The 24,917-nt window shown below is 43.4% G+C and overlaps 2 protein-coding genes and 1 long non-coding RNA gene across 8 annotated transcripts in view; 2 read left to right on the top strand and 1 right to left on the bottom strand.

Moving 5' to 3' along the window:
* myo15b (myosin XVB) overlaps positions 1-15,235 on the top strand; it is a 67,087-nt gene extending 51,852 nt beyond the window's left edge. For 2 of the 4 annotated variants that reach the window (XM_069194470.1, XM_069194469.1), the window contains 19 exons: positions 206-324; positions 841-982; positions 2,072-2,183; positions 2,600-2,790; positions 3,697-3,821; positions 4,127-4,190; positions 4,995-5,067; positions 5,275-5,351; positions 5,886-5,962; positions 6,332-6,462; positions 6,825-6,919; positions 8,021-8,098; positions 8,588-8,684; positions 9,460-9,608; positions 10,334-10,458; positions 11,160-11,287; positions 12,398-12,531; positions 12,763-12,900; positions 13,985-15,235. In XM_069194470.1, the coding sequence (XP_069050571.1) occupies positions 206-324; positions 841-982; positions 2,072-2,183; positions 2,600-2,790; positions 3,697-3,821; positions 4,127-4,190; positions 4,995-5,067; positions 5,275-5,351; positions 5,886-5,962; positions 6,332-6,462; positions 6,825-6,919; positions 8,021-8,098; positions 8,588-8,684; positions 9,460-9,608; positions 10,334-10,458; positions 11,160-11,287; positions 12,398-12,531; positions 12,763-12,900; positions 13,985-14,206 (2,277 nt within the window). In that variant the 3' untranslated portion in view covers positions 14,207-15,235. Of the gene's footprint in view, positions 1-205; positions 325-840; positions 983-2,071; positions 2,184-2,599; positions 2,791-3,696; positions 3,822-4,126; positions 4,191-4,994; positions 5,068-5,274; positions 5,352-5,446; positions 5,572-5,885; positions 5,963-6,331; positions 6,463-6,824; positions 6,920-8,020; positions 8,099-8,587; positions 8,685-9,459; positions 9,609-10,333; positions 10,459-11,159; positions 11,288-11,799; positions 12,121-12,397; positions 12,532-12,762; positions 12,901-13,984 lie in introns of those variants that run through there. The other 2 variants (XM_069194471.1, XR_011190467.1) reach the window with 2 other exon arrangements.
* Positions 15,236-15,474: 239 nt separating this feature from the next.
* Positions 15,475-18,057, bottom strand: LOC138241265 (uncharacterized). The gene is made up of 3 exons (XR_011190468.1): positions 17,567-18,057; positions 15,833-15,935; positions 15,475-15,559 (listed from the first exon to the last, which is right to left on the bottom strand). It is a non-coding gene; the product is annotated as an uncharacterized lncRNA (long non-coding RNA).
* tmem94 (transmembrane protein 94) overlaps positions 16,837-24,917 on the top strand; it is a 52,821-nt gene continuing 44,740 nt past the window's right edge. Inside the window, exons 1-2 of one of the 3 annotated variants that reach the window (XM_069194473.1) lie at positions 16,837-16,955; positions 19,254-19,512. In XM_069194473.1, the coding sequence (XP_069050574.1) occupies positions 19,492-19,512 (21 nt within the window). In that variant the 5' untranslated portion in view covers positions 16,837-16,955; positions 19,254-19,491. Of the gene's footprint in view, positions 16,956-19,253; positions 19,513-23,593; positions 23,883-24,917 lie in introns of those variants that run through there. The other 2 variants (XM_069194472.1, XM_069194474.1) reach the window with 2 other exon arrangements.

Below are 24,917 nucleotides of genomic sequence, written 5' to 3'. Positions count from 1 at the left end.
GCACATATAAGTGGAATCCTGGGTGAAACCCATTGAGAGCATCTGACTTTTCAGACCCTTTGATCATGCTGTGTGCTATCTTTGTCCTAGTACCATGAGGCCCATGGCGGTGCCCGATATACGGTTAGGATTTAGAAAGTCATGACATCCTTTCTGTTGTAATTCTTATGCCACCTTATCCCCTACATCCTTGTCTCTCTGTCAGGGAGGCAACAGAGGCGATATTCAGCTTCTGGGGGTCTCGCACCGTGGCATCCGGCTGCTCCGGGTGGTCAAGGCCTCAGGCATCAACCCCAAACACCTCAAGGTGCTGCGCAGCTACAGGTCAGACTCCAGTGGCACCTATATGCCCCCCTATCTGTCTCTGTATATCAAAGTCTCTCTCCATGTCAAATACTCTGTCTGTCATCCTCAACCCCACTCGCCCCACATTATTTCATACCTTTTCACACTCTTTCTCTCATACTTTCTTTCACACCACTTCTCTTTCTCTCATACCTCTCACACTGTCTTTCTTACACACCCTGTCTTCCACCTCCTTCTCCTTTTACCTTTCCATATTACTCAGTCGTTTCTGCTCCAATCAAACACATCACCTAGGAAATCCTTGTCACATGCAGTTCATAACATAGCCTAGAAGAGACAAGCAAGATCAGCAATATCTTGGCTCTAGAGCTCAGTCTGCACTGTGAGTGTCCAGTGACCTGTTTTACATGTTGGATAGTTGTGGGAATTCTGGAAACGAAGTGCAGAAAACCCAACAGTACAAGATGTTGTCTCTTGTACTGTTGGGTTGAACTTCTGGGAAATCCTGACTGTCTCCCCTTCCTCTGTGCTCAGCTATGCAGAGGTGCTGTCGGTGGACCTGAAAGGCAGTAACACTGTAGAGTTTGCTCTGAAGAACGACCAGCTGACGCTTCATTCTCACCGTGCCCCTCAGATCAATGCTATGGTCCGCCTCTTCCTTTCGGAACTGCTCAAGGTAACCCTTTCTCACCCCACGCATCCGGCTTCCTAAACTTGGAAGAGATCTGTGCTCAGTACAGATTTCATTGTGGTACTTTTATGACTATGAAATGCTCTGTGGGTTTTAATATGAGAACTGATTGTTCCTCTTTTCCCCTGTTGATGGTGGTGGCCTTGTGAATTGCTCTTCACCTCTTTTGGGGTGCATGCCTCTCTTCCTAGGGGTCAACATACATCTTGAGCAGATGGAGCCCTTTCACTTTCAATTTTCAAAGCTAGGCACTATGCTGTAAACCTGGTGACCAGATTGGATCACTGGATCTGGATCTCTCTGTGTTGAAGGTCCTCTTTCTAGCTTTGCAACCTGATCCCTGCATTCACATCAGTCCATCACCCACTTCGTCATCTACCCTTCCATTTTCGAACCACTTCATCCAATTCTGGGTCACAGGGGAGCTGGAATCCATCTCACCAAGTAACAAGTGCAAGGCAGGATACAACCTGGATGGGACTCCAATCCATCTCGAGAACACACGCGGACACAGACATGTGTGTCAGACATAGACACACTCATGCCAGCGCCAGTTTTCCCAAAAAACAATTACTCCATGCCAATAGCACCCCAGGTCCAAAATTGAAAGTAGGGCCCCAGTACTGCGAGGCAGAAATGCAAACCACTACTCCATCATGCTGCCCAAATTCCTAAAACATGGAATGCTAAGCTTTAAGCTTTAAGAGGCAAAATGCATAAAATGATGTTAAGAGGACAAGCATCACTTTGGACTATTACACTCATGTTTACCCCATTTTCTTCTAGAAGCTGGCACAGACTTACCCAGAATTACAGTGCCCATTCACTAGTCAGTTAGCACACACCTGCAGCTCTAACACCACAAACTCCACAAATAGAAATTGCTCAAGTAGTTTTCAGGTGTTTTAATCAGGTGCATTTTACAAACATCTTTTTTTTTAGTTGTTTGATAGTTTGATAAAAGTGCATACAAGCTCAAATTACAAAAACAAAACTGTAGAAGCCACCCACATTGGTGATGCAGCATGAGAAACCCTGATGGCTTGTTTCCCCATCTCTCCTCCCATTTCCCAGGACTCAGATCATGTGATCGCTCTCCAGAGCTTTGTCACGGATGACAGAAGCCTGCTCAACTTCCGCAAGGGTGACATCATTAAGCTTCTGCACATGGAGGGGCTGGAGCCAGGTGAGGAGTTACTATTTTTCCTCATTCTGCTCATTTGTATTCTGTGACAATTATCACATTCCACTTTCTCATGCATCTAACAGACACATTTCACACAAACACACTGCTGTAAAACACAGAACTCTGCACGCTGATGCATTTGACCCTGATTTTACTGAGACTAATGGATGGCCATAGCATTATTTCTGACATTAAATTGCTGAGGAACCTAGCAAACATCCCCCAGAATGCAGGGAGGACACATACAGGCAAGCACCTCAGGGTGGAATTGGACCCAGGACCCAGGTACTATGAAGAAGAAGTCCTAACTACCATGCTGCAGTGCTACCAACAAACACTTAGTCTAGTGTTTCAAAGACCCTCAGTACATTTGTCACAATCCAGTGGCAGTGATGTGTGTCCTGTGTTGCTGGCAGGCTGGCAGTTTGGCTCCATCGGTGGGCGCTCTGGCCTCTTCCCCTCGGAGATCACCCAGCCTGCTGCACCCCCAGACTATTATAGCTCCCATTTGGACCGACGAGAGGAGCTCAGGAAAAGCGTGAGGACAGCACCCCCCATGGCTCAGCCCAAACAGACACAAGGCAAAGCAGACCCAGAGAAACCCTTGGTGAGTCAACCATCTTACCCACAGCCCTTCAGACAGGACTGGCTTTCTGCAAAATGGTTCCACTCAGGCTTCAGTTAGGCATGGGACAGGGAAATAATGGACCAGACCCTCGTGCACAGTCCAGTGTAGGTCTTTGATCTGACCTCATGTTGACAAAGCTTACACACAGTAACTAACTCACCTTATTCACTAGAATATCTTAACGTTCACCTGCTACTGTAACATTACTTCGTCAAACTGAAGCATTATTGCTCCTGCAAAAGTAATTGCAATAAAATAAAATGAGAACAAGGCTATTAGAATCTCCAATCTGATCCAAGGGGATGTTGCTTGGGGGTGATGGGAAATGTTATTAAGACAATTAACCATTTGAAAGGCGTTACCCTTATACTTAGCTGGTGTGATCCAGGATTAGTCATAGCTCTCAAACCTCAAAGTACTGTAGAATTCCAGGTTAAAATATTTTCTCTTGACAAGTGCAGTAGCTTTCATAGGACTGATGGGTGAGGTATAGTGAGTCGTTCCTGAAGAATGGCAGCATTAACTGAAAAGCTGCTCCTCTAGGCAGAAACAGGAAGCAAGGAGAAATACCGGCTCGTAATTCTTGTGAGGGGGGGTAATTGTACATCAGGGCTTGCCTGTCCCTCCATTCCACTCCGTTGCAGAACTTTAAGACTACCAGTACCTCAACCGCTACATGGATCATATTATTTCTCAATTATTTATATAATCCACTCTATTGTAGAGGTCTGCTGGTTGTGGCAAAAATCTGCAATAGATTGGAAAGATAGTGAATTCAGATTTTCTACTGAAGAGTGTATATTCTTCAATAGGTGTGGAGACAGTGACATTTTACCTTAAAGAATATGTCTGGCCAGTGCTGACCCCTGTGGGCTATTGTTGCAGACTCAGGCACCCAGCATGGCATCAGGGCTTGAGAGGGAGGGGTCACTGCCAGGATCCGACAGTGATGTCACCCAGTATATCATGACCGAATTCGCCATGAAGTACTTCAGAGAGGCTGCCATCAAGTGAGTGCTTCATTTGTTCAGAATTTATACAAGAGGAGGACAATATTGATTGGAAGGTACACCCACAGAATAATGGCCTACTGATGTGACCAGGGCAAAGAAAGATGTTTTTCAACAGATTGCCTTTCCTGCAGGAAGGTCTGATCAAAATTAAAAACATACAAAAACTTATTAGTTTTGTGATTTTCTGCTGAAGCATCAGAAAGTTTCCTAGATTAGCTGTTATCTAACTGTGTTCTTGAGTGCAGTGGTGCTCTGAGTGTAGTTAGTGTTAGCTCAAAGCAGTTTTCCTTTTCTGTCTGCAGGATGGGCTGGAAGGGACTGAGTGCTGAAGGAAGGAGCTCATCTGAGATGGTCCAGTACACGAAGGTAGGTTTGGCATCTCCTAGTCCATATCATCAGCCATTCTTACTCAGGGCATTTTTCAGTCTCTTGTCTCCCATCCTCTATGGGAGCCTATCTCTTGTTTGTATTTAGAATCCTTCACCAGCTCCATTTCTCCATGTGACCAAGACCAAAATGTACCCTGCACATTTTTCATTCAGTATGTCTGTCCAGACTCTGCATGTAAACTCAGAACCTTTGCTTTCATTCAGTTGTCTTCCTTTAACTGGGGCAGCATTTTCTAATGGATATTGGCCCTTTAATGAATGCTGTGTCATCTTCCTCTAACTAGGAGAAACTTGATGCTTAAATTCCTTTCCTTTAGAAGACCTTGTTCCTCCTAATGGTAATTTTTAAAGTGATCATCTGCAGTAGGAAGTATACAGGAATTAGTAGCTGCATCAGAGTGTCACAGAATTAAGGGAAAGTGCCTTGTCATCTGTATATCATCTCTTGCTCAATAGAAGGGCTCTTTCCTAAGTGCCTTCTATGTCTCCTTCTCTGGCCTCCTCTTGCTCTGTGTTCATTTCCAGCCACCTCTGTTTTCTCCTATCTCCAAGTTCAACTCCACTCCACTTTCCCACCAGGATTATTCTGGTCTCTCACAGAATTATAGTAATGTCCAGGACAGAGTAACGAAAGATCTGTGAGAAGGATCATGTGATAGTAACCCTGTTGAGAGGACCACACCCTCTTTACAAAATCTCACCTCTTTGTATTAATGACTTAGCCTTCTGTGAATCCAATTCATCTCTCTCATTCTTTCTCTCCTCCCTTTCTCTCTCACAGGTTCCTATCCAGGAGTCACTGATCTTCTACTCAGACAATGAACTCAATGAGCTAGCTGCACAATGCTTCTCAAGTGAGTACACGCCCATTGACAGTCTGAAACCCTTATATATCAGGCCTGCTCATCAATGCTATTAATACTCTCCACAAGTGTATGTTCTGTTCCATCATTTAAATAAACTTTGTGATTGCATTTCTAAAATCCTTTACAGGTGAGCTTTACTTGGCATTTCTATAGTCTCAGGTTTTCTTCATCCCAGTCTTCTGTGTTTCCTTGCAGATGTGATGCGTTTCATGGGGGACCAGCCCTTGATGAAGCAGCAGGGTGAGGGAGACTATGTGAAAAGCATCCTGCAGGTCAGTCTCTTCTTTCATATTGCCTCTTTGTCATTTTACTATCCAGTATCTGAATTCACCATCACTGCCGCCTATCTCTGACCTACTGACTTTAGATGAAGGGTTAGGCTGCAGCTAAGGACAGGGCAGGGCAAGGTGTTTGCCAGAAGGCATAATGGGCTAACATCCATCCAATGGGTAGATGCATGAACTCCCTGGGAAAGCATGAACCACTGTCAAGGTACATTTTGGAATTTGTGATTTGCAGGTGTGTTGAAGTTTTGATTTGATATAGGCCATACTTTTCCTTTGTCCTCTAAATTGTGTATGCCAATCATGAAACCGTAGTGCAGGTGTTTTCAATGGCCTTCATACGAGCTTTTTAGTAGATGTAAAGATCTAACCAGGTAGTGACATTGAAGAACGTCAGTAAGTGACCATTAGTTGTCTGCCACCAGTCCCATCCTCAGCTCACTAAAATTGAGCATATTGCTGACTTGGTGCCTTAAACAGCCTGCAAGTTTCACAACATGCCTCCTAACTATGTGTGTGTAGCTCGGCAAGGAGAAAGAGAGTCTAAGGGATGAGATCTACTGTCAGATCATCAAGCAGACCACACTCAACCCTCACAAGTAAGTTCCAACCCTTGGACACTTTATAACTGTGCAGCACAGCAAGAACTGCTGACAATGTGGATTTGTTACAGTCACTGCACACACTCCTGGTGTGCGTCTGTACTCTATAGTGGTACTCTCTGACAATGCAGAATTGTTACTGTGCTGTAATCAAGATCTTCGGAGACTGTGACAGTTCAGCGCAGTCAATTCTATGTGCACGCTAATGGTATTTATTGCACTCTTATGTGTGCACTCTAGTGTGTGTATTTGACTCAGTGTGTTTGTGTGAGGCACCCTTGTAGAGATCTTGGCACCTTTTTTGGGTATATTGACTCCGATGCTTTCCAAGCGTGTGAATGACTGTAGGCACAATTATGTCTGCAGGGAGAGCTGTACCCGGGGTTGGCGGCTCCTGAACTTAGTGACGGGCTTCTTCCCCTGCTCAAGCACGCTGCGGCCATATGTCACCCGACATCTGCGTGACATTGCCAGTGACCCCGGACACAGTTTCCAAGGTAGCTTGACCAGAGTGGCGGCCATTTTCTACTGCTTCCAGAACTTTGTGCACTTGTTCTTTGTGATTTCTGACCAGAAAGATGATTCTAGGAAATGATTAGGTACCAACAACATAATAAACAGTGGCCCCAAATATTTACTGTTTCGTTATTAATTATTGAAAGATGCTAGAAAGCTGACAAAGTACATTGTGCTGGGAATAAGAATTGCAGCTATTACGTTTTCAATAATCAGGACACATTTACCTAAATCCACACAGCAACTATGCATAAGCATGAATTAATAAAAATAAATACAACTGTAGTATTTTGTTTTATTGGATTTGACACTGGGCTTAGTATCTTCTCTCTTTGTGTTCCAGAAATGGCTCGCAACTGTGAGCAGAACCTTAAGCGCTCTCTCATCCACGGAGGTCGGAGATATGTTCCTTCCAATTTGGAGATGGAAGCCTTCCTGGTGAGAGGGGAGCTTGGAAAACTTGACAGAAATCATATATAGAATTTGCTTTTACTCAAGGATGCTGTGACAATGCCAAGTGTCCCACATAGCCCCTGGGATTGAATGTGCCAAGATTGCAGTGGTTTCAGAGAGAGAGATCCTGCTTCCCCAGATCTTCCAAATGGGGCAGTACAAGGCATGACAGTGTGTCAATCAGAGAAGCATGGCACAGTGTAAGCGGAGATGGTGCTCAAGTCTTTTTCACATTGTGGTGACACAGAGGGGGCTGTGGTTGTGTCAAGCCATGCAATCCTACTTTATTCAATACAGGGTTGCTGGGGAGCCAGTACCTATCCCATCAAGTCAAATTGACAATGTATTATTGATTTTGAAAGGAGAGGGTTCAAAATAAAAAAAATAAAAAAACATTGTGAGCCTAAGTTTATTAATTTGGCATTTGTGGCTGGCAGGTGGATGGATCTTTAAGTCTAAAAAAATGAGCACTGGACTTGGATTCAGACAGGACACTGGGTACATCAAACTTACAACAGAATGCCAATCTAAAAACATCTCTTGAAAATGAAGGAGGAACAGCAGCTCATTCACTTGTGTTTGTTGGCTCTTTTTATTCTATGAAAGAGTTTTTAAAAAAAGGCTTAATTGTTTTGTACAGCCCTTGATGTCTCAGCAGATCAAAGTCTGAATACTGAATGTCACAATGTAACAAACTAAGATATATGAAACATTAAGCTTAGAAAATCAGTTAAACTACATACAAGTACATAAGAATATTTCATACTAGACTACACACAGAACAACAAGGTGTTGGGAGTTGCATGATAGGCTTGTTTAACAGATGTGTACACGATTGTGTGCTGTTAACAGGAGTTTTCATTAAGGTTTTAAGTTGTCATTTCTCATTTTGACATGCAATTTAATACAAATCTTTTGTTGGATCAGAAAACAAATTGATCGCCTCCTGGCTGAGTTCTAAATCAACATCAACACCTCCTCTGAGTGTGAATGAAGCAGAGGTGTATTATGGGTTACAAAATATGAAGCTTCTTTGTAGCATAGAGTGAGATTCCAGCCATCTGTACTGTCGCTTCTTCTCCACAGGTTGGAAAGACCTCCAGGAGGATTCCCATCTATCTGCCTGGGGGGGTGGAATACCCCTGCAAGATTCGCACTTTCACTGTGAGTGTCTACTCTGTCCCAGACTCACTCTCCCCGTCTCACTCTCTAGGCCCTTTCTGCCTATAAACTCATATTCACTCTGTTCCTTTTGTAGCTGAGATAGTTTCAGCACAGTGACACAATCGCCCTCCCTGCGCGTAGCAGGGACCTCGGCCGCCTGGGTTGTGGGAGGTCTCCTTTAGCTCACTTGGCTGGTTCCCGGGTTCGCGCCCAGGTGTTGCTGGACGAACCGACAGGGTGGAGCGGCGAGGGCACAAGCCCGTGCGGAACTGCGACGGTCACACTTAATACAACAGTATTTCTCACTTCACAGTTTGATAGGGTATTTCTCAGTGTACCTTGTAATCATCTCTGTTCTCTGCATCTCTCCCAGCATTCTTCTATCACACTGTGCTCTTTGCCAGTCTCTCCCACGTGGTATGTTCTGCAGACATGGAAGCCGAAGGACACTGAGTGTTGCATTTGTTCTATGTATTTGTGTCCCGTTAGGTGGCTCTGGAGGTGATGATGGAGCTGTGTGCTGAGATGGGTGTGGAGCAGCTTTCTGAGATGAAGGAATTCGCCATCTACGCCAACAGCAACAAGGGTAAGATTCACAGTAGACCATTGGATGGGCACATGCTAACCTATCCCATTTTAAAAGCATAAAATGAGAATGTCTTGGGCAGAGCTGAAACAATCAGCGATTCAGAATAATTCACTAGATGTCTGAGAAATCAAATACCTTCAAAACAAGAAAAGTTGGCAAAAGTTGTAGATGGAGCCACCTAAAAAAATGCTTGAAGCCACCTGAAAATATAAAAGAAGAATAAAGAAAAAGAGGCTGAAATGCTGTTACATGTGGCTTGTGCCAATGTTCCCTTAACAAAATCAGTTATAAAACGTAATAATTTGGTGAGAAATTCATACAGCAGATGAACTGCGGAGGGGTTACTTCCCCAGAATTGCTAATTTGAAAAAAAAATCCATGAACTGAATCAAAATGTCTGACCATGTATGTGTCATTAACGATGAGTCATGAGATGTGAATGAGCTGTGTTTTACACACTTTGTAATATCTTAAGAACATTTGAAAGGTTTTTAATTTTACTGGATTTGTCTCTGACGATGGCAGTTACATAATCAAGGAGTACAATGACATTCTTCATTGTCCACCCAAAGGTCCTGGAGAGAAGAAGACATTTTCTTCCAGAGTTTGAAGACTCTCTTTTCCTACTCGTCACAATGACCACTACTTTGCACTCTAAGAATCGAAGTAACTAGGTTATCACCATAAGCTTGGACATACTGACTAACCTCTTCAACTTCAACCTCAACTTCAACTTCATTTCTGCTTGTCTGTTTGTTCTCCTTCTCTCCAGGGAAGGTGATGCGGCCCATCCGCCCCGACGAGTACCTGCTTGACTTCCTGCTGGACGATGGCTCCATCACTCTGTGGTTCCACAGGGTCATCTGGAGAGAGCCCCTGCACTTTGACAATGAGTTTTATGTGGATATCCACTATAGACAGGTACCTTATTGCGGCCCAGAGGTTACATGCAGTGCTTTTAGAGTTCTTTCGTTTTCTGTGTATGTCCAAACTGGCATTTTTTCTTTCAAGATCCAATGGGTACAAATTCAAAATTAAATAATACCAGCATTTCACTTTCAATGTGTTTTTATTTCCTATGCTATTTTACTGGTGGCACAGTGGTGCAGGGGTTAGAATCGTTGCCTCACAGCACCTGGGCCCTGGGTTCAATTCCAGGGGTGCTGTCTGCATGGGGTTTATATGTTCTTGCTGTGTTCTCGTGGGTTTTCGTAGGTTTCCGGTTTCCTCCCACTGTCCAAAGACATACTGGAAGGTTAATGGGCTTCTGGGAAATTGGCCCTGGTGTGAGTCTGGTGTAATGTGCCTTGCACCAGTTTCTTGCTGGGATAAGCTCCAGATCTCCTGTGACCCTCAGCTTGTTGAAGCGGTTAGAAAATGTATGGATGCATGTTATTTTAGGTCCCAGGCTGCATTTCTGAAATACAAACACATTTCTGAAATGTCAGTTTTGACCTGCCATGTCACTGAATGCGGAGCCTATGATTTTACACTTACTGACGATGAAGGCTTGTGACATTAGGCGTGCCCCTGACATCTCTGAGCTCAGCTGCTTGACGGTGGCTCTCAGGATAAACACATGTGGATCTCATAGTGAAAGGAAGCTAATGGGCAGTGTGCTGATTCTCTCTCCTCTCCCCTCTCAGGTCCTCAGTGATTACCTAGAAGGCAAGCTCCTGCTCCCCAGTCATAAATCCTCGCCTGACCACCAGGTGGTGGCACTGGCAGCCCTGCAGCATTGTGCCAATGGGATGGGTGCAGAGCCTTCACAGTAAGTGTCCACACCACCATGAAGAGACTGCTGTTCCTGTTGCCAGTGCCTAAACCTGCATCTGTTGGTGCCAGCAAATGCTAATTGGGAGTTGCATAACATCTGGTTGTAACATTGATTCCTTATAAAGCACTGGGCATGTTTTTATTTTCTGATCTCCAGTATCAAATACTGACTTTATTTTCTGGTATCTAAACAAGAGCTGGCTGATCTCCAGCTTTTATTAGTGTGAGGACAGTGGATTTGTGAAGCACATGCTGAATGTGAATTATCTTGAATTTCTCTATATCAGTTTTAGTCAGTTTTGAAAGACTCTTCAGCTCCAACATTGTTTTGTCATGGAATGAAAACTAAAATGTGAAAGAAATTGTGCTTGGATCAAATGCTCTTATTTTGTTTTGTCAAGATTGCCATCATGATGATGGTAAGATTTAGCAATACGAACAAAGAAAACCACAGCCATGAACAGATCTTGTGCACAGGCCTGAAGTCAGGCAGGAAATGTTTCCCCTACTGCTTATGTTCTCTTCCATTGTGTGAAACCGCCAAGCCTGAGACACAAGAAAGCAGCTTCCAGGTCCACAAACTTGTTCCCCAAATTGCTGCACAATGCAGAGAACATAGATTTGTAATGTGTTTGTGGGCACACATCTTCACCCTGCCATTCAATGTTCAGAGCTGCTCTGTGTTCTTCTGTCTAGACATGATTTGAAGGGGTACCTGCCTGTGGGGTTCAGTGTGAACACCCAACAGCTTCACTCAGCTTTGCTCAGCCAGTTGGGCTCCCTGCGTACACTCAGCTCCACTGACGCCAAGATCCGCTTCCTTGGTGAGTACTGTATGTCCATACTGAAAGCATTGACTTCTGCTGTAGTCCCACTGATCAACCAATGTCAATTCCAGCTTTTGCTTATACTCTACACGTACCCTGGTGGAGTAAGGATGTGAGAGGAGAAAGAACAGCAGTGTGGCCTACCTGCAGCAGGAATGCTGTAACAGGAATTCTCTGATTTAAATAGGAATCAGAGAAAAAGACAAACATACACTCATGTTAAAAAATAGTTTCTTTATTTGCAATAGGAGGAAAATAACACAAACCAAAACCCTAAACTCCTCCTTGAGCTTCCAACTGCACATCTTCTTACAGACTCTATAAATGGCAAAGCAGCTGAGTCTCACTGAGACTACATTTTCTTTCAGAACTCTTTTCCAAAACTCAGGGTAGGGGTGTTACCCTGACCTCCTGTCCAAATTTTCCCATTGGCCTTTACCAATCAGAGTCTCCTAATAATTCCCATCTGTAAATTGGCTTCCTCACTCTGTTCTCCTTCTCACTGATAGCTGGTGTGTGGTGAGTGTACTGGTGCACTATGGCTGCACCATCCAGCTGGGGCTGCACATTGGTGGTGTTGGAGGGGAGTCCCCGCTGTAGAAGGACTTGAAGTGGTTAACTGATGCTCCCTATCTAACTTGACTGAGCTTGAGAAAATTTGCAAGGACGAATGGGCAAAAGTCCCCAAATCCACATGTGTAAAAATGATACAGACATCCCCAAGAAGTCTCAAGGCTACAATTGTTGCAGAAGGTGCTTCTACGGAGTAGTGACTCAGGAGAATGAATACTTCAGTTAACAAGTTACTTCCGTTATTTTTCATTTTTCATTTATTTTCTACAATAAAAAATCTTTTTTCACTTTTAAGTTGTTGTGTATGAGTTCTTTCTGCTCTTTCACTAATTTCAAGTCTTATTTAAGAAAGTGAAACAGGATTAATATGGATCTTACGGATCTGAGGAAACACCCTTCTGGTGTTCTGGGTTATGATCTTTTTAAGAGCAAAAAGCATAACCTTGAAGGATGTTTCTTATAAGAGGTACTTGACCTGTGGTGTGAGTTCTCTGTTTCATTTCCCTGACCTCATGCTCATTTTCTCCGTCACAGAGTCCGTCAGGTCCCTGCCTCTCTTCGGCTCCAACATCTTCCTGGCGAGCAAAGTCAGTCACCGCCACTGTCCCTCACCCTGCATTGTGGCTGTCAACCAGGAGGGCATTCTTCTCGCTGACCCCAACTCCCAGGTACCAGCAGAAAGAACCATCTCTCTCACACTACCGATGACAGAAGTGCTGCCCCACTCGTGTATCAGTCTCGCATGCTGACCTCGCACTCACTCAGGCCCTGCCTGTAACACTCACACACTGACCTCAGCCCTTGATCCAAATTGTTATTTGTTAAAAATGTAGCTCAGTCCTGATTTACATGATCTTCTCGACTGGGATTGAAAAGCCTTCATGACTCAATCCCTGCAGGAGACGCTACTGGTGATCCCCCTGCCTGAGGTACAGTCACTAAGGTCCCTGCGCCCTAGGAGAGATGAAAAGCTGCCAGGGGTTGAGATCAACTATGGACTCAGAGCACCCAAAAAGATGACATGCCACCTCAAAGAGGTAAAGAAGTCAGATGGTCGAAGATCAATAATGATAAATAAATAATAATTTACTTGTGTAAATTCTAAGAGGATTTGTCAATATACTGTAGGTCTCACTTTTATTTTCATTTTGTTACAACATAAGAAAGGTTACAAACAAGAAAAGGATTTTTTTTAAACACGCATAAGAATTTGAAATTGTTTAAGAAATTAGGGAGAACCAATGATTCACAAAATCCTGGTTATGATATGGAAAATATCTGACAGCCCTAAAGGCACTGAATGTCTTGCCTTAACCCAGCTGAGATACTGTAAATAGACTGTTCCAAGTTGTGATGTTGTGCATGATCAAATCACACTAAATTAATTATAATGTTGTTTTGAGTAGCTAGATAGATGGGCTATGGTGTGCTTGACCATTCTATAAATATAAATGCGCACACCTTCAGGACATATGGAAAACTGTCTTGCTGAGATTTTGGAACCACCACAAAGTCATTGTGACTATTTTGAAATCATCTGAAATTCACAGCAGACAACGAATAGTCATCCTGTTTTTATACATATTTCACCAAACAAGGGTCTGGAACCTTATAATCACAAACTGCTTTGACCCTTTAGCAGCAGTTTTGGTTGTGCTTGGATAAAAACACCTCTGTCCGAAGACTCTGGTGAAGATTCCTTAAAGAATCAAATACTAACAGCTATATCTGAATAGAAAATAAGAATGACTGTTAAATGCTGTGATTTATGAAGGGTTGGTTACCCATTAGTAATTGAATTCATTTTTCAAATTAAAAGTAGTTTAAAAACTTTTTAAATTCATCTTACTTTTACCTAAACCTAACTTTTTAAGTTTTAAAATTACTATTCTGTAGCATACATTATGGTCCAAATTAAGATATTTGCTAACAGTAGATATTCAACATAAAAACACATTACAGTTTATGTAGCTTGCACATAACCCAGCCAGGCTGATTCTGAGCCGTGCTTCAGAAGCACCTGAGTGTTATTTGTGCATTGTGGCGACTGCAATGAAAGCGGCAGTGAATGGAGTGCCAGTCTAACCAGTGATTTGTGCTTGTGCTGTGTCATGTGCTCAGGCCAAGGAGCTGTGCCACGTCATCGCCGTCATCATGGAGGAGCTGGTGTGCCACCCCAGCGGCAGCTCCACCGCCGGCACGGCTTCTGGCTCCCCCAGCTTGGCAGACACCCACCGTGAGCCCGTGCCTTCTGTAGCCTCCCGCCAGCCCCCATCGCGAATCCCCAGCCCACCCCACAGTCTGCCTGACACCCGGGAAGCTGCCATGTACTCAATGTATTGAATGTCAGGCCCTGACACTGCACTCAGGCTTCAGTTCTGTTCCACACAGCCCACTACGCAGTATGTTAATACAGAGTACGGCAACGGTTCCCCACCCTGGACATGAGGGACCTCTGTCTCTTCTGGTTTTTCTCCAGCCCAGATCTTAATTAAAGGCTAATTGATTTCAGCTTTTTGTTTCATGCAACAACATTGTTAAATTTGCTTTTAGCTCTTAATTGGGTTTTGCAATGGTATTAACTCTGAACCAATTCCTGAGTTTGGGGACTCCCTTTATTCAGCTGTGTTGAAATGTAATCTATTCCTCTCCAGAAGGAAAACAACAGCATATTGTGAGAGTTTTTGATAATTTGTCAACCCCGCTTGTATCTTTTCATCACAAATTGAGAGCCTTAAACTGCTGTGTGCTGAAGGTGTTGGAAACAGTACTCTTGATACAGAATGTTCTCGAAAGTCAGGACTGAATGCAGAAACATTTTAACCAAACTTGTGTAACAAGCAAATTGATTAAATCTTCAGTTAGCCTCCAGGATTTAAAGCTCAGCTTCACCAAAAACCAGCAGAGACACTGACTGTCCAGTAGCACTGTCGTTCTGTATACCCTTTCCCTCTTTAGTGCAGTAAGTGTTACAAATTAAAAATGTTAAATCTGTACTGGCTGTAGCCCCATTGGACATATGTGCTGCTCTGCTCAAAGTGTATAAGAATCATGAACACTTTATATATAATTGTGTTGGCACCATAACAGCACAGACACTTCATTGGTGGAAAGGATTTACTCTTGGAGAAATAGAAAACCAGAGACAAAATACCATTTTTAGTACCATGAGTCCATCCTGGGAGGAGATTGACCTGCTGCTCAGGTGTATTGCCCACAAACCATGTGAACGATGCTCAACCCCCCCAGTGCCTTAACAGACCATGGGTAGACCCACACTTTGACCTTTGATAAGGTCTGTAGTATGCTCACCCCCACACCCACCTGAGGAGAAAATCCATGCTAATTACCTCCCAGAAGTGTATTTGTGCAGTTAAAGTGGCATAGGCAAATCTCACCTTGTCCTAATGAAGATCTACATAAAATGCCCCTCCTGTTCTAAAGGGCTTAGCAGGTTTGTTAGCAGGGTGCCCTAGATGATGATGATGATGCTGTCAACTATTTCTATTGAGAAATGGGATCAATGTCATTCAAGCCCAAGAACCTGATCTGTGAGAGAACTATCCCTGAATTGAAGTGATTTATACAGGTCTCTCTGGGAAAAAGGGGGTGTTTGGACATTTTTCCCTGCAAGGGTCTTCCTTCTAGACAGCTGACTGATGTTGACTTCTATCCTCCTTTTCACTCAAAAAGCACCTGTAAGCATAAAAATATATTTTTATTCTAATTTCTAGGGCTGTTTAAACACTGATATTTGTGATAAAGAATAACATGCCACTTGATTCTGTCTTAATGTCTAGTGTGCAAACTTATATTTATCCTATTTTCATATTATATTTAAATTAATAAAGATGAATATGATACCTTGTGGCTTTCTTTTTGTTAATTATGTATGATAAACACTCTTTAAACATGCTGTGAGATCTTATTAAATATTATTGTGCTCAAAGTGTAGCAAATCATGCATACCTTCATCCATTTTCTGATCAATTTATCCAATACAGAGTCTTGGGGGAGCTGGAGTCTGTGCCTGCAAACAAGGCATGGATGGGATGCCAGTCCCCTTATCTGTCTAAAGGAATTCCAGTAAAACAGCAATAAAGGACAAGTTTTACATTTACCTCTCCCTGAAGCACAAAAATTGAAACAAAATGTATAGGCTCCTTTCTCTAAAGATTTCCCTTGAACAAATACTGTTTCTAATTATACTCTTGTCAAGATTTATTAAGCAAACAGGCAATGTGCATTCTTCCCTGCATAATGGGAACAATGAGATTTAAACTTTAATCTATCATGAAGGAAGTTATAATGTAATCTCCATGTTCCGGTGTTCCAGAGAGTGGTTGGTCGAAATTCAAAAATCTGCATAGCAGTAAGTATAACGGAGTTACAGGGCCACGTAGGTCGCCTTGCTCCCCAAGGTCATTGTTAAAAATAGTTCATTTGCAGGAAATACAGTATCCAGCAGTGCAGCTTTCCATTGTGACTGAGTGAATAGTTAGAAGTTGACAGGGAGGGAAAAGAGCATTTTGGATTGTGAATTCCCTGACAAAAGACAAATTGCCATGATATTTAATACAGAAAATGTGTTCACTTTATTTTTTCTACTTAACGTAAACATCAAGTTAAACATCATACTTAAACATTTTTGGTTTAGGGCAAAAAAGTCTTCGAAACAATTTTAAAAAATATTTTCGTCCCATTGACTGTGCAGGTATGTCTTGCTTAAGGGGTAGAGTAAGAGCAGTCCCACATCAACAATATACCCCTCCTTCTCAATGTCTTTGTCTACAATTACAGTATTATTAAGTACACTCGCTGTGCACGAACTCGGACTGTCGACACTCGCCTCTCTGGTAGGTAGCGGAAGTAAAACCGATGCAGCCTCCACTGTGACCAATCATGCCTGAGATTACTGACCCATCAGCCAATCAGATGCTCAAGATGAATCCATCTGCCTTTGCGTTTCCTCATTCCCTGACATTTGCCAGTTTCCAATATGGTAGTCGCCGGAGTGTACCGAGTGGTCTTTAAAGGAATGTAATAGTCCTGAGAGCTATAAATGTCAAATAGACGTCAACGTGCATGCTGGGTAAGTAGCAGCAAAAGACTGTAAATGCACAGCATTCGTCAAAGGGCAGACTGATTCCTAAAGTGTAATTTGTGGCTCAGTATATTTTGTTCTGAGGTCTATTAGGTTCACCTGTCCAATGGCTCACAGCTGGGTTTATTTTTTTCAGTTAATATCATCTGGGCACAGACGTTGGTATCGCTTGTGCATAGTTGTTAATTAATAGGAAACAGATTTTTACAATAGCAGTAAAATAAATTGGTTTGGGCTGACTAGGCATATACCCATGTAAAAGCAGAACTTTGCAATCCCTCCGGTTACTATGCTGTAAATATCGCGGCTGTCTACAGCTGTGCCACAGTATTGCAGCTCAGAATACGAATACTCTCCTCGGATACAGTTACCCCGTGTACACACAAAATAACATGTTTACATCTTAGCTGCTGCTTGTTTTTCTGGGACTTCTCACATTAAGTCGCCGTGAAAGCGATCCCTCGGGGCACTGCCTGTTACTAGTGAAGCACACAGCATTGCTTTGTGTTTATTATGGATATCTCCTACCATAGCTGTCTGTGGTTGAGGTCGTATATACAGTAGTTTCTCGTATTTTGTGTTGTGGATATGTCATTTACCTGCTCTCTGACCGCTGGGATGTGGTAGCCTACACCAGCGGTGTTTATGTTACGATGAGTAGGACAACAGGCGTGGCTGCAGAGAGTCGTCGTCTTCTGTCCATTGTACAAGTTTATCCAGTGCCGGAGAGCCAGAGTCTTTGAAGTTCCAGCTCAGCTACCTTAGCTTAACTACCTATACAGATGTTGTCATGTGTTATATGGACCAATGTAACATCTTCAGGTCCTGACGGGTATAAGAAAAAGAAAAGCTAGGCATCCCGGCTCTCCAGGAGCAGGACTGGACATTTTGCTGTTTTTCTTAGCTATTAGCACAGTGATGCAGAACATACGAAATGAAAAGAAAACTCATTTATACCCCTCACCTTTCTTTTAACGTTTTCTAAATAGAATATATGGGTCGTTAGGGAAAGGCAATTTTCTTCGTCGTTCAGCCGGGAAACGCGGCTCGTAGGTGCTCGCTTGCACCGTCGATTGCAACTCGACACATTTGTGCTTTCTCTGTTTTGCGCCGGTGTTACTATTGAAAATCAGTATCCCCCTTCAAAATGCGCATGTTCCGAGGTACAGAGCTGGTTACGACGTCGGACGTCTGGTTCACGACAGACGAACGTTTAAGCATCTCAATAGCTACCATGTTATAGCAACATACGAGACATTAATTTGTTTTAATGAAATGTGTGTGGAGGAAAGGTTTTCTTATAAACATGCACTAAATTTAACCCACCGAACGTGTCAGCTGATGTCCCGTTTCTAGAAATAAAAAAATACATATTCTGATTTCATCGCATTTCATACAATGAAAAAAGAAATTGTAGGCTAAGTCGCTAGGCTTTTCTGCTGTTAAACGTGAATGAACAATCAGAGATGAGTAGTTTTCCCTGATTTATGAGGTTTACTGTACTTTGCCATACAACGTAGGATTTAGGGATAACTCATCTCGTTACATTTTCCCTGAAAATAAATGAGCAGTTAATATGAAGTGCGAACCACTGTGGCAGCAAGCGTGACTTCCCTGAAAGCTGAGCTGTAATTTCGCTTCAGCTGGAACGGTTGACCGCTCGCTCCCACGCAATAGGATTTTAATGTTTTGGTGCATCGCAGGCTTACACATCTCATGAACGAGAATAATGAACATTGAATCGAAATGGTTGCACTCAAGTGCCAGAAGTTGCACCCAAAATACTAATTCTAAAAAAAAATGATGGAGCTAGCCAGTGTTCATCACTGCTACAGTGCTATAATGGGCTGAATTCCAGACCGTTTTCTCCCATAGACCAAAAAAAACATACTGTTACTTAGGTTAATTGGCCTAGGTGTGAGTATGTGCATATCTGCCCTATGATGGACTGGCCAGGGTGTGCCCCGTCTTAGTCCTGTTGCTGGCTCGGATAGGCTCCAGCTCTCCCGCGACGGTGAATTAGAAGAAGTGGTTAGAAAATAGCTGCAGGATGGATTTCCCATACGAAAATACTTTCCTTTTTCAATGAAAAAGAAAATTGCATTGATTTACAAAGTTCTGGGAGTGTGTTACATGGAAAGATGGGGGCATGACGATCTCTGGCTCGGTGACCTTAGCTGCGGGGGCAGGCTCCACTCGTGTTGGCCTTTACCGAATGCCTCCGGTAGCAGCTCAGCAGATAGAGCTGACCTGAGCCTCCTGGTTTCCCCTACCGTGTGCTTTCAGAGGTCTGAGTCAACCCTGACATGAAGACAGCCGCCCTGGTGTCCCGGCGCTGCGCGTAGCGACTCGGCGTGGTGGTCTCCGCGGGGCAAGGACAGCCGCACTCCGTCCTGGCTCACGGACTCCGGCGCCTGCTGTCGGAGAGCCCCTGCCTGCCGGGATCGGAGCCTGGAGGAGATCGGAGCACATCGGAGACCGGAACGCAGCGGGCGGCAGAGCATGCTGACGTCACACTGCCGCCATGGAACTGGATAAGAGACAGGTGAGGCCATGCAGGAGGAACATATCACTGTTTTGGAGAATTTGTCTCTGCAACTCAAGTTACTTTTTCAATCTTTTGCTTCAACTCTTTCCCAGTTAACATTTTGTTTTGCTTAGGTTGGGATGTTGTTTTATAATTCGTGCTGACAATTCAAAGACTTGAGTGCAGTGAACTGAGCGACTTCCTGTACATTTTCAGACATGCATGCAGTCTTTGTATACTCCTCATAGTTCCTGTAGAAGTTTCGGTTGTAGTTTGAAGATGGTGATGGTTTGCCCTGTAAACAGAAATGACAAGATCAGTTCTTGGATGCCAATATATATTGATGTTGCTGTGAAGACTGATTTACTTGCTAAGTGAGTTGACCATCATCATCTTTTTCTGTGTTCAACTTCTTAGAAGAATCTCCTGTACTATTGCAGCATTCTCATTCATAGAGCCTTGTTTGAAATTGGATAGTCATCAATGACATCATGCAGTTGCGTTGGCCATTGCAACTATGCTTACCAATGGATAAACATGTTAGTGTTTTCCTTAAGTGGCTGCTCCTGACTGCCTAATGTGTATAAATAAATGGCATAAGCTGTATTCAGGAGCATACTATAGAGAAAGGTATTTCTCCATATGAAGTGTGTTTCATTATATTGACTTGGAACATATTGTGCAAAATACTATTTGACAAGGTTAGATAATCAGTTTGCCTTCTACATCATTTTTGTTATGTGGGGCACTCAACGCCATCAGTGGCTGCCGAACTGGTGTCATACTGTAAATACTTAAGTCAAATTAAATCAGTAATTGATTGAATTAAGTTGGACAAATTCTTAAGACTTAATGGCTCTAAGATAGGGTGGTCAATAGGTTAATTAGTAGGTTAACGTGCCTCCGACTACTTAATATTGTCTTGGAAAGACTGATTTTTGAAGTTTTTCAGAATTGAGTGTTTTATATATTATTCAGTTTCTTCAGTGATTCTTTTCAAATGCATGCGCATGAGGTTTGGAGTGATCTTGAAACCTGCTATTTGAATTAATGCCTGCTTGTTATTTTGCCTGCTGACTCACCTGCTAGCATTGCTTGTTTAAACTCAAAAAGTTTTGAAAAGCCAAAAGAAGTAAAATAAGTGAGTTAAATTTTGATTGTTGCTCAGAAATAAGTATGTTCAACTATTCTGCTGGGTGTTAGCCCCTTGTGCAACATTGAAGTCCTTCCCTGTGTGCTCCTTTGCCATGTAGCCCAGCAAAATGTGTTGTTAAAGTAGGTGTCTCGGGTACCTGGAAGACAATATTTAGAGCATTAGACCTATGGAAAAGGAGTAACCTTTTTGAACAGGATCAACAGTTAACCTTTTAACTCGGTTCTTAACCATCTGACAGTTTAATAAGACTCCGGAAACCTCCTGTATTGTGGAGTTGATAAGCTCACTAGATAAGGGACTACCCTACCATGCTTGGCGTGATAAACATTAAAAATCTTAACATATACACAGATTCAGAAAGCACATGCCAGGTGCTAAACTTTGTACATTGAAACTTTTTTGAAGCGCTGGCTATTGAGGTTCAATATGTGCTAAATTCACTTACTGCTTTAAAAGGCAGGTGGTCTTTGGTTTTTCTGCTGAGGAAATGCCACTAATGGAATAAGTAGCAACACAAGAGGTTCCTTGAGCTTGCTGCTCATCTGCTGAAAGTGTCTCGAAGCTGCTGACAGCTGTGAGGCGACAGTTTGAGGCTTCCCGCCCAGTGTGAGAGTGGGACTGCTGTCCTTGTGGGATAGACATGCCAAGATGGTTGAAATGATCAGGCTCTCAGATCTGTGTGGAGATGAAGTAGAACAGAAGTTCACATTAGGTCATCAACGCATTTACCACAGTTCCAGAGGTCAGTTTTTTTTGTTCCTGTCTTAAAAGCAATATATTTTATTGTGAAATGTTTTTTAAGTCCTTTCAACCTGAAAAGAGTATAGGCCTGTTTCAGAACTACACTTTTTTGTTGATTCCTTTCAATTGAAACATCCCATTGTGCCCTTTGATTGCCCATTTTGTGTGCCAGATTGCCTATTATTGAGGTAATTATTTTAATTAAGACTGCTCTATGGCTTATTTAACTCATTTTATGTAAACTAAGGAGAAGTGATTTAAGACTCCGGAAGACTGTTTTCCCTATAGACAGGGATGTCTGCAACTTGAACTCAGCCGTGTCGTATCGAAGGTTGCATAAGATCCTCGGATCGGTTGCTTACCCGCAGCTCAGTGAGCACGATCGGCTGAATGGGGTCCTCTTTCTTATGTTCCTGTACTTTCTTGTCTTCTTACAAAAGTGCTTCAGAGTGCACTGAATGTAACTGATTCATGGTAACCTCAGAAAAGAAAACGGTTTGAGTGGCACACAAGCATCCTGGCCTGTCGCTTACACTAGGATTGCAGCACTTTATAACTACGGCCGACAGTGACCTTGCATTATTCAGCATATATAATATCTTAGCAATGAGCCTTAGCAGAAAGTGAGGGGAAGCAGTATATGTGCTGTTATTTCCATCCATTTCTTAAACTTGATTTTTTTTTTCTGGTTTTCTCAGCAAGGTAGTGGGGATAGGAAGTAACAAAGTGTTTCCGGTTTCTTCCAACTGGCCATCCATGGGTCCTGACCTTAACTTTTTAAATTAATTTTGCAGTGATACAGACAAAGAGCGAAGCATTTTTCATTTGCTTGGCACCTCTGTTCACATTCCTCATTGGGTGCTGCGATTTTTTTCCCCCAAGTATTTGCAGGACATTTGGGAACAACTTTCAAGAAGTTTTCACATGGGAGGAAATAACTGTCATGTCCCTGGATACATATCAGCCCTGTTCCAAACAGTTGTCAAAACATATAAAATGTCTGTCCTGGGCTGTGTTTACAAAGCAGAGCAGTACTTTTTTCACAGATGTCTGGAAGCGCTCTGTCCTCAGAAATTTGGGAAGATCCAACATCAACTTGTAGCACTGTAGCAGAGCCCCCTGATTCCCCATCATACAGTATGTCTGACCAGCAACTTCAGCCTAGAACAACACAGCTCTTAGTCTGTGTTATTTTCATAAAGGAACACAGCTTGACTAAAGCACTGAACCTTTGACACAAAATCCAAGAACTGTTTGTTCTGTTTGTTCAATCTTCTTTTCTTCACGCACCTGAAACAGAAAAAACAGAAACAAGAAAAAAATCCAGAAGTCCCACCCTCATGGTTTTTCCTGTCAACCTTTTCAGAAACGTTTTCTGTCTTTCTTGGCCTAAGGATAAAACCTAAGGGTGGTCATGTTTATCCTCAGAAAGAAAACTATGTAAATGTGTACAAAGTCATCTAATCCAAGTGATTTCTCATCCTGCATTTGTTGAAATAACTTCTTTAGAGCTGATTAGATGTTTTAGTCCACACAGTCTGTTGCATACTTTGCAAGTCAGCAAAATGATGTAAGTGAAGTGCTGGAATAGACCAAAGCTCCTGTCTCTGTTCCACTGCTTTTGAACTGTGGGTGAAGTGCACCTAAATCTGAGTGCCTCCCTTTATAACTGTCGACTGAAGTCACACCCACCCAGAGCTGTCTGGCCCCATTTCTGCACCTGCTGAAGTGTAAAGGAGCTGCAGTGGAAATATTTTCAATGTACACCTTGTATAGACTAGGCAGCTCAGCTGTAGCCAGAAAACAGCCGTGAAAATGGAGCATTAGTGTCTGAAACCTGCAGGCAGGCACCCACGCTGGGTGGCCTTCCTTTTCTCCTCACCCGACTGCCCTTCTTCTCTGGAAGTCGAAGTGCTGCGCTGGCTAGAATTGATTAATGGCTGGCTGCGCTGGGCAGCTAGCCCTGGGAAGCAGTTGCCTCCCCTTTTCTCCTCTCCTATCCTCTTGTCTCGATGCAAACAGCACATGTCTGGAGGCAGGGGAAGGGCTAATCAGGATCCAGGACTGCTCTCATTGTGCAGCAGCGTCAACGGGACTCTAGAGCTGACCATCGGATCTTCCCTGAGTCAGCTCATTGGACGAATTGTTCTGTGGGACCTGGGAGCCAGACACCGTTGACTGCAGATACCCGTCCCACCCCTCTCACGCACGCAGCTCCTGAGCTCAGCTGATGTGCGCTTCTTTGCTCCTCGTGCTCGTAGCTGGCGCTCCAAATTTGAGAGCAGCAGAACGGGGAGTGGAATCTGGTGCTGCAGGGGGAGGTGGTGTGGGGGACCAGCATCCAAGTTCTGACGGAGGCTGAGTGGCAGACGCTGAGATGCTTTGAGCGAGCAGGTTCACCCCGTCAGCCTGAACAACGGCGCTAGAGAAAGCGATTGCAGAAATGATCTTCAAAAAGACAAAAGCCTGGCAAGGGCTCTGGAAAAAGGATGTAAGTGGTGTTTTATTCAGTTCTTGGCCGGGGTTAGAGCAGCAGCATACCTTCTTTTATATCTGGGAGAGGGCATGGGGGGCTGTCTTTTGAGGCTTCTCATGGAGCAGGTAGGCTTGCACTTAGCATCCACCGTGCTTGCAGGTGAACACCTTTGTACCAGTTTGCATTTGCATTTATTCTGCATTGGGAAGCCTCACGCTCGCGTGTTAGCTGGAGAGGTTCACAGAGCCAAGCTCCCCGGTGGGAGAGGGCTATTTTTAGCCACTGCTGTTAGCGCGTGGCGCAGCGCAGTGCTGTAACTAGACTCAGGATTGCAGTCTCTGAGACAGAACGGGAGCACAGCTTGCGAGGAGGGAATCTGGCTCCCAGTGAACATCTGCGCTTATTACTTCACCTGTGAATGGGACCCTGTCTGCGGAGGGTCCTGTTCACCCCAAAGCCATTGCCAATGTACCCTCTCCGGGCAAGGCCAGCGCAAGTAAATCTTTCAAACCAGCTTTTCATTGCCAATCCCTTGCTAGACAACCATCATTATGCAGAGGAGTTAGTGAGAAATCGTCTCTTAAAAACAGCCACAACAAAAATGCTTCTTTTAACCCTCCACCATTTAAGATTCCTTTCATGTTTTTGACAGTTTGGATTTTTTTTCCTCTGATGTTTGTTTTGGTCTTTCAGGTTAAAAAGCCCTCCTCTAGTAGAGTCTCCCTTGTGGTGTATGGGGCAGGGATTGGTAAATTAGTAAATTATTTGTAAGTAAAGGGATTATTAAGTAAAACACATTTCCTGGGTGTCATGGTTTCAGTGCAGACACTACTGTTGCAACCTGAAGCAAGGTACTTTGTCCTGACTGCTTTATGTGAACCTGGCCCAACCTGGAGTGGATTAGCATGGCATCTGGAGGGACTCTGGTGCTCTCAGGTCCCTTAGCACTGCAGAAACTGGGATAAGAACAAAGAAAAGCTATTGATGAGAATGGGACATCGGTGCTTGACATTTTTCCGTATGCTAAGTGATTGTATCACAGCATCAAGC

Source organism: Lepisosteus oculatus, chromosome 9 (assembly GCF_040954835.1).
Source record: "Lepisosteus oculatus isolate fLepOcu1 chromosome 9, fLepOcu1.hap2, whole genome shotgun sequence".
Taxonomy (NCBI): domain Eukaryota; kingdom Metazoa; phylum Chordata; class Actinopteri; order Semionotiformes; family Lepisosteidae; genus Lepisosteus; species Lepisosteus oculatus.
The sequence above is the reverse complement of the archived record's forward strand: the minus strand, read 5'-3'. Positions and strand labels throughout refer to the sequence as shown.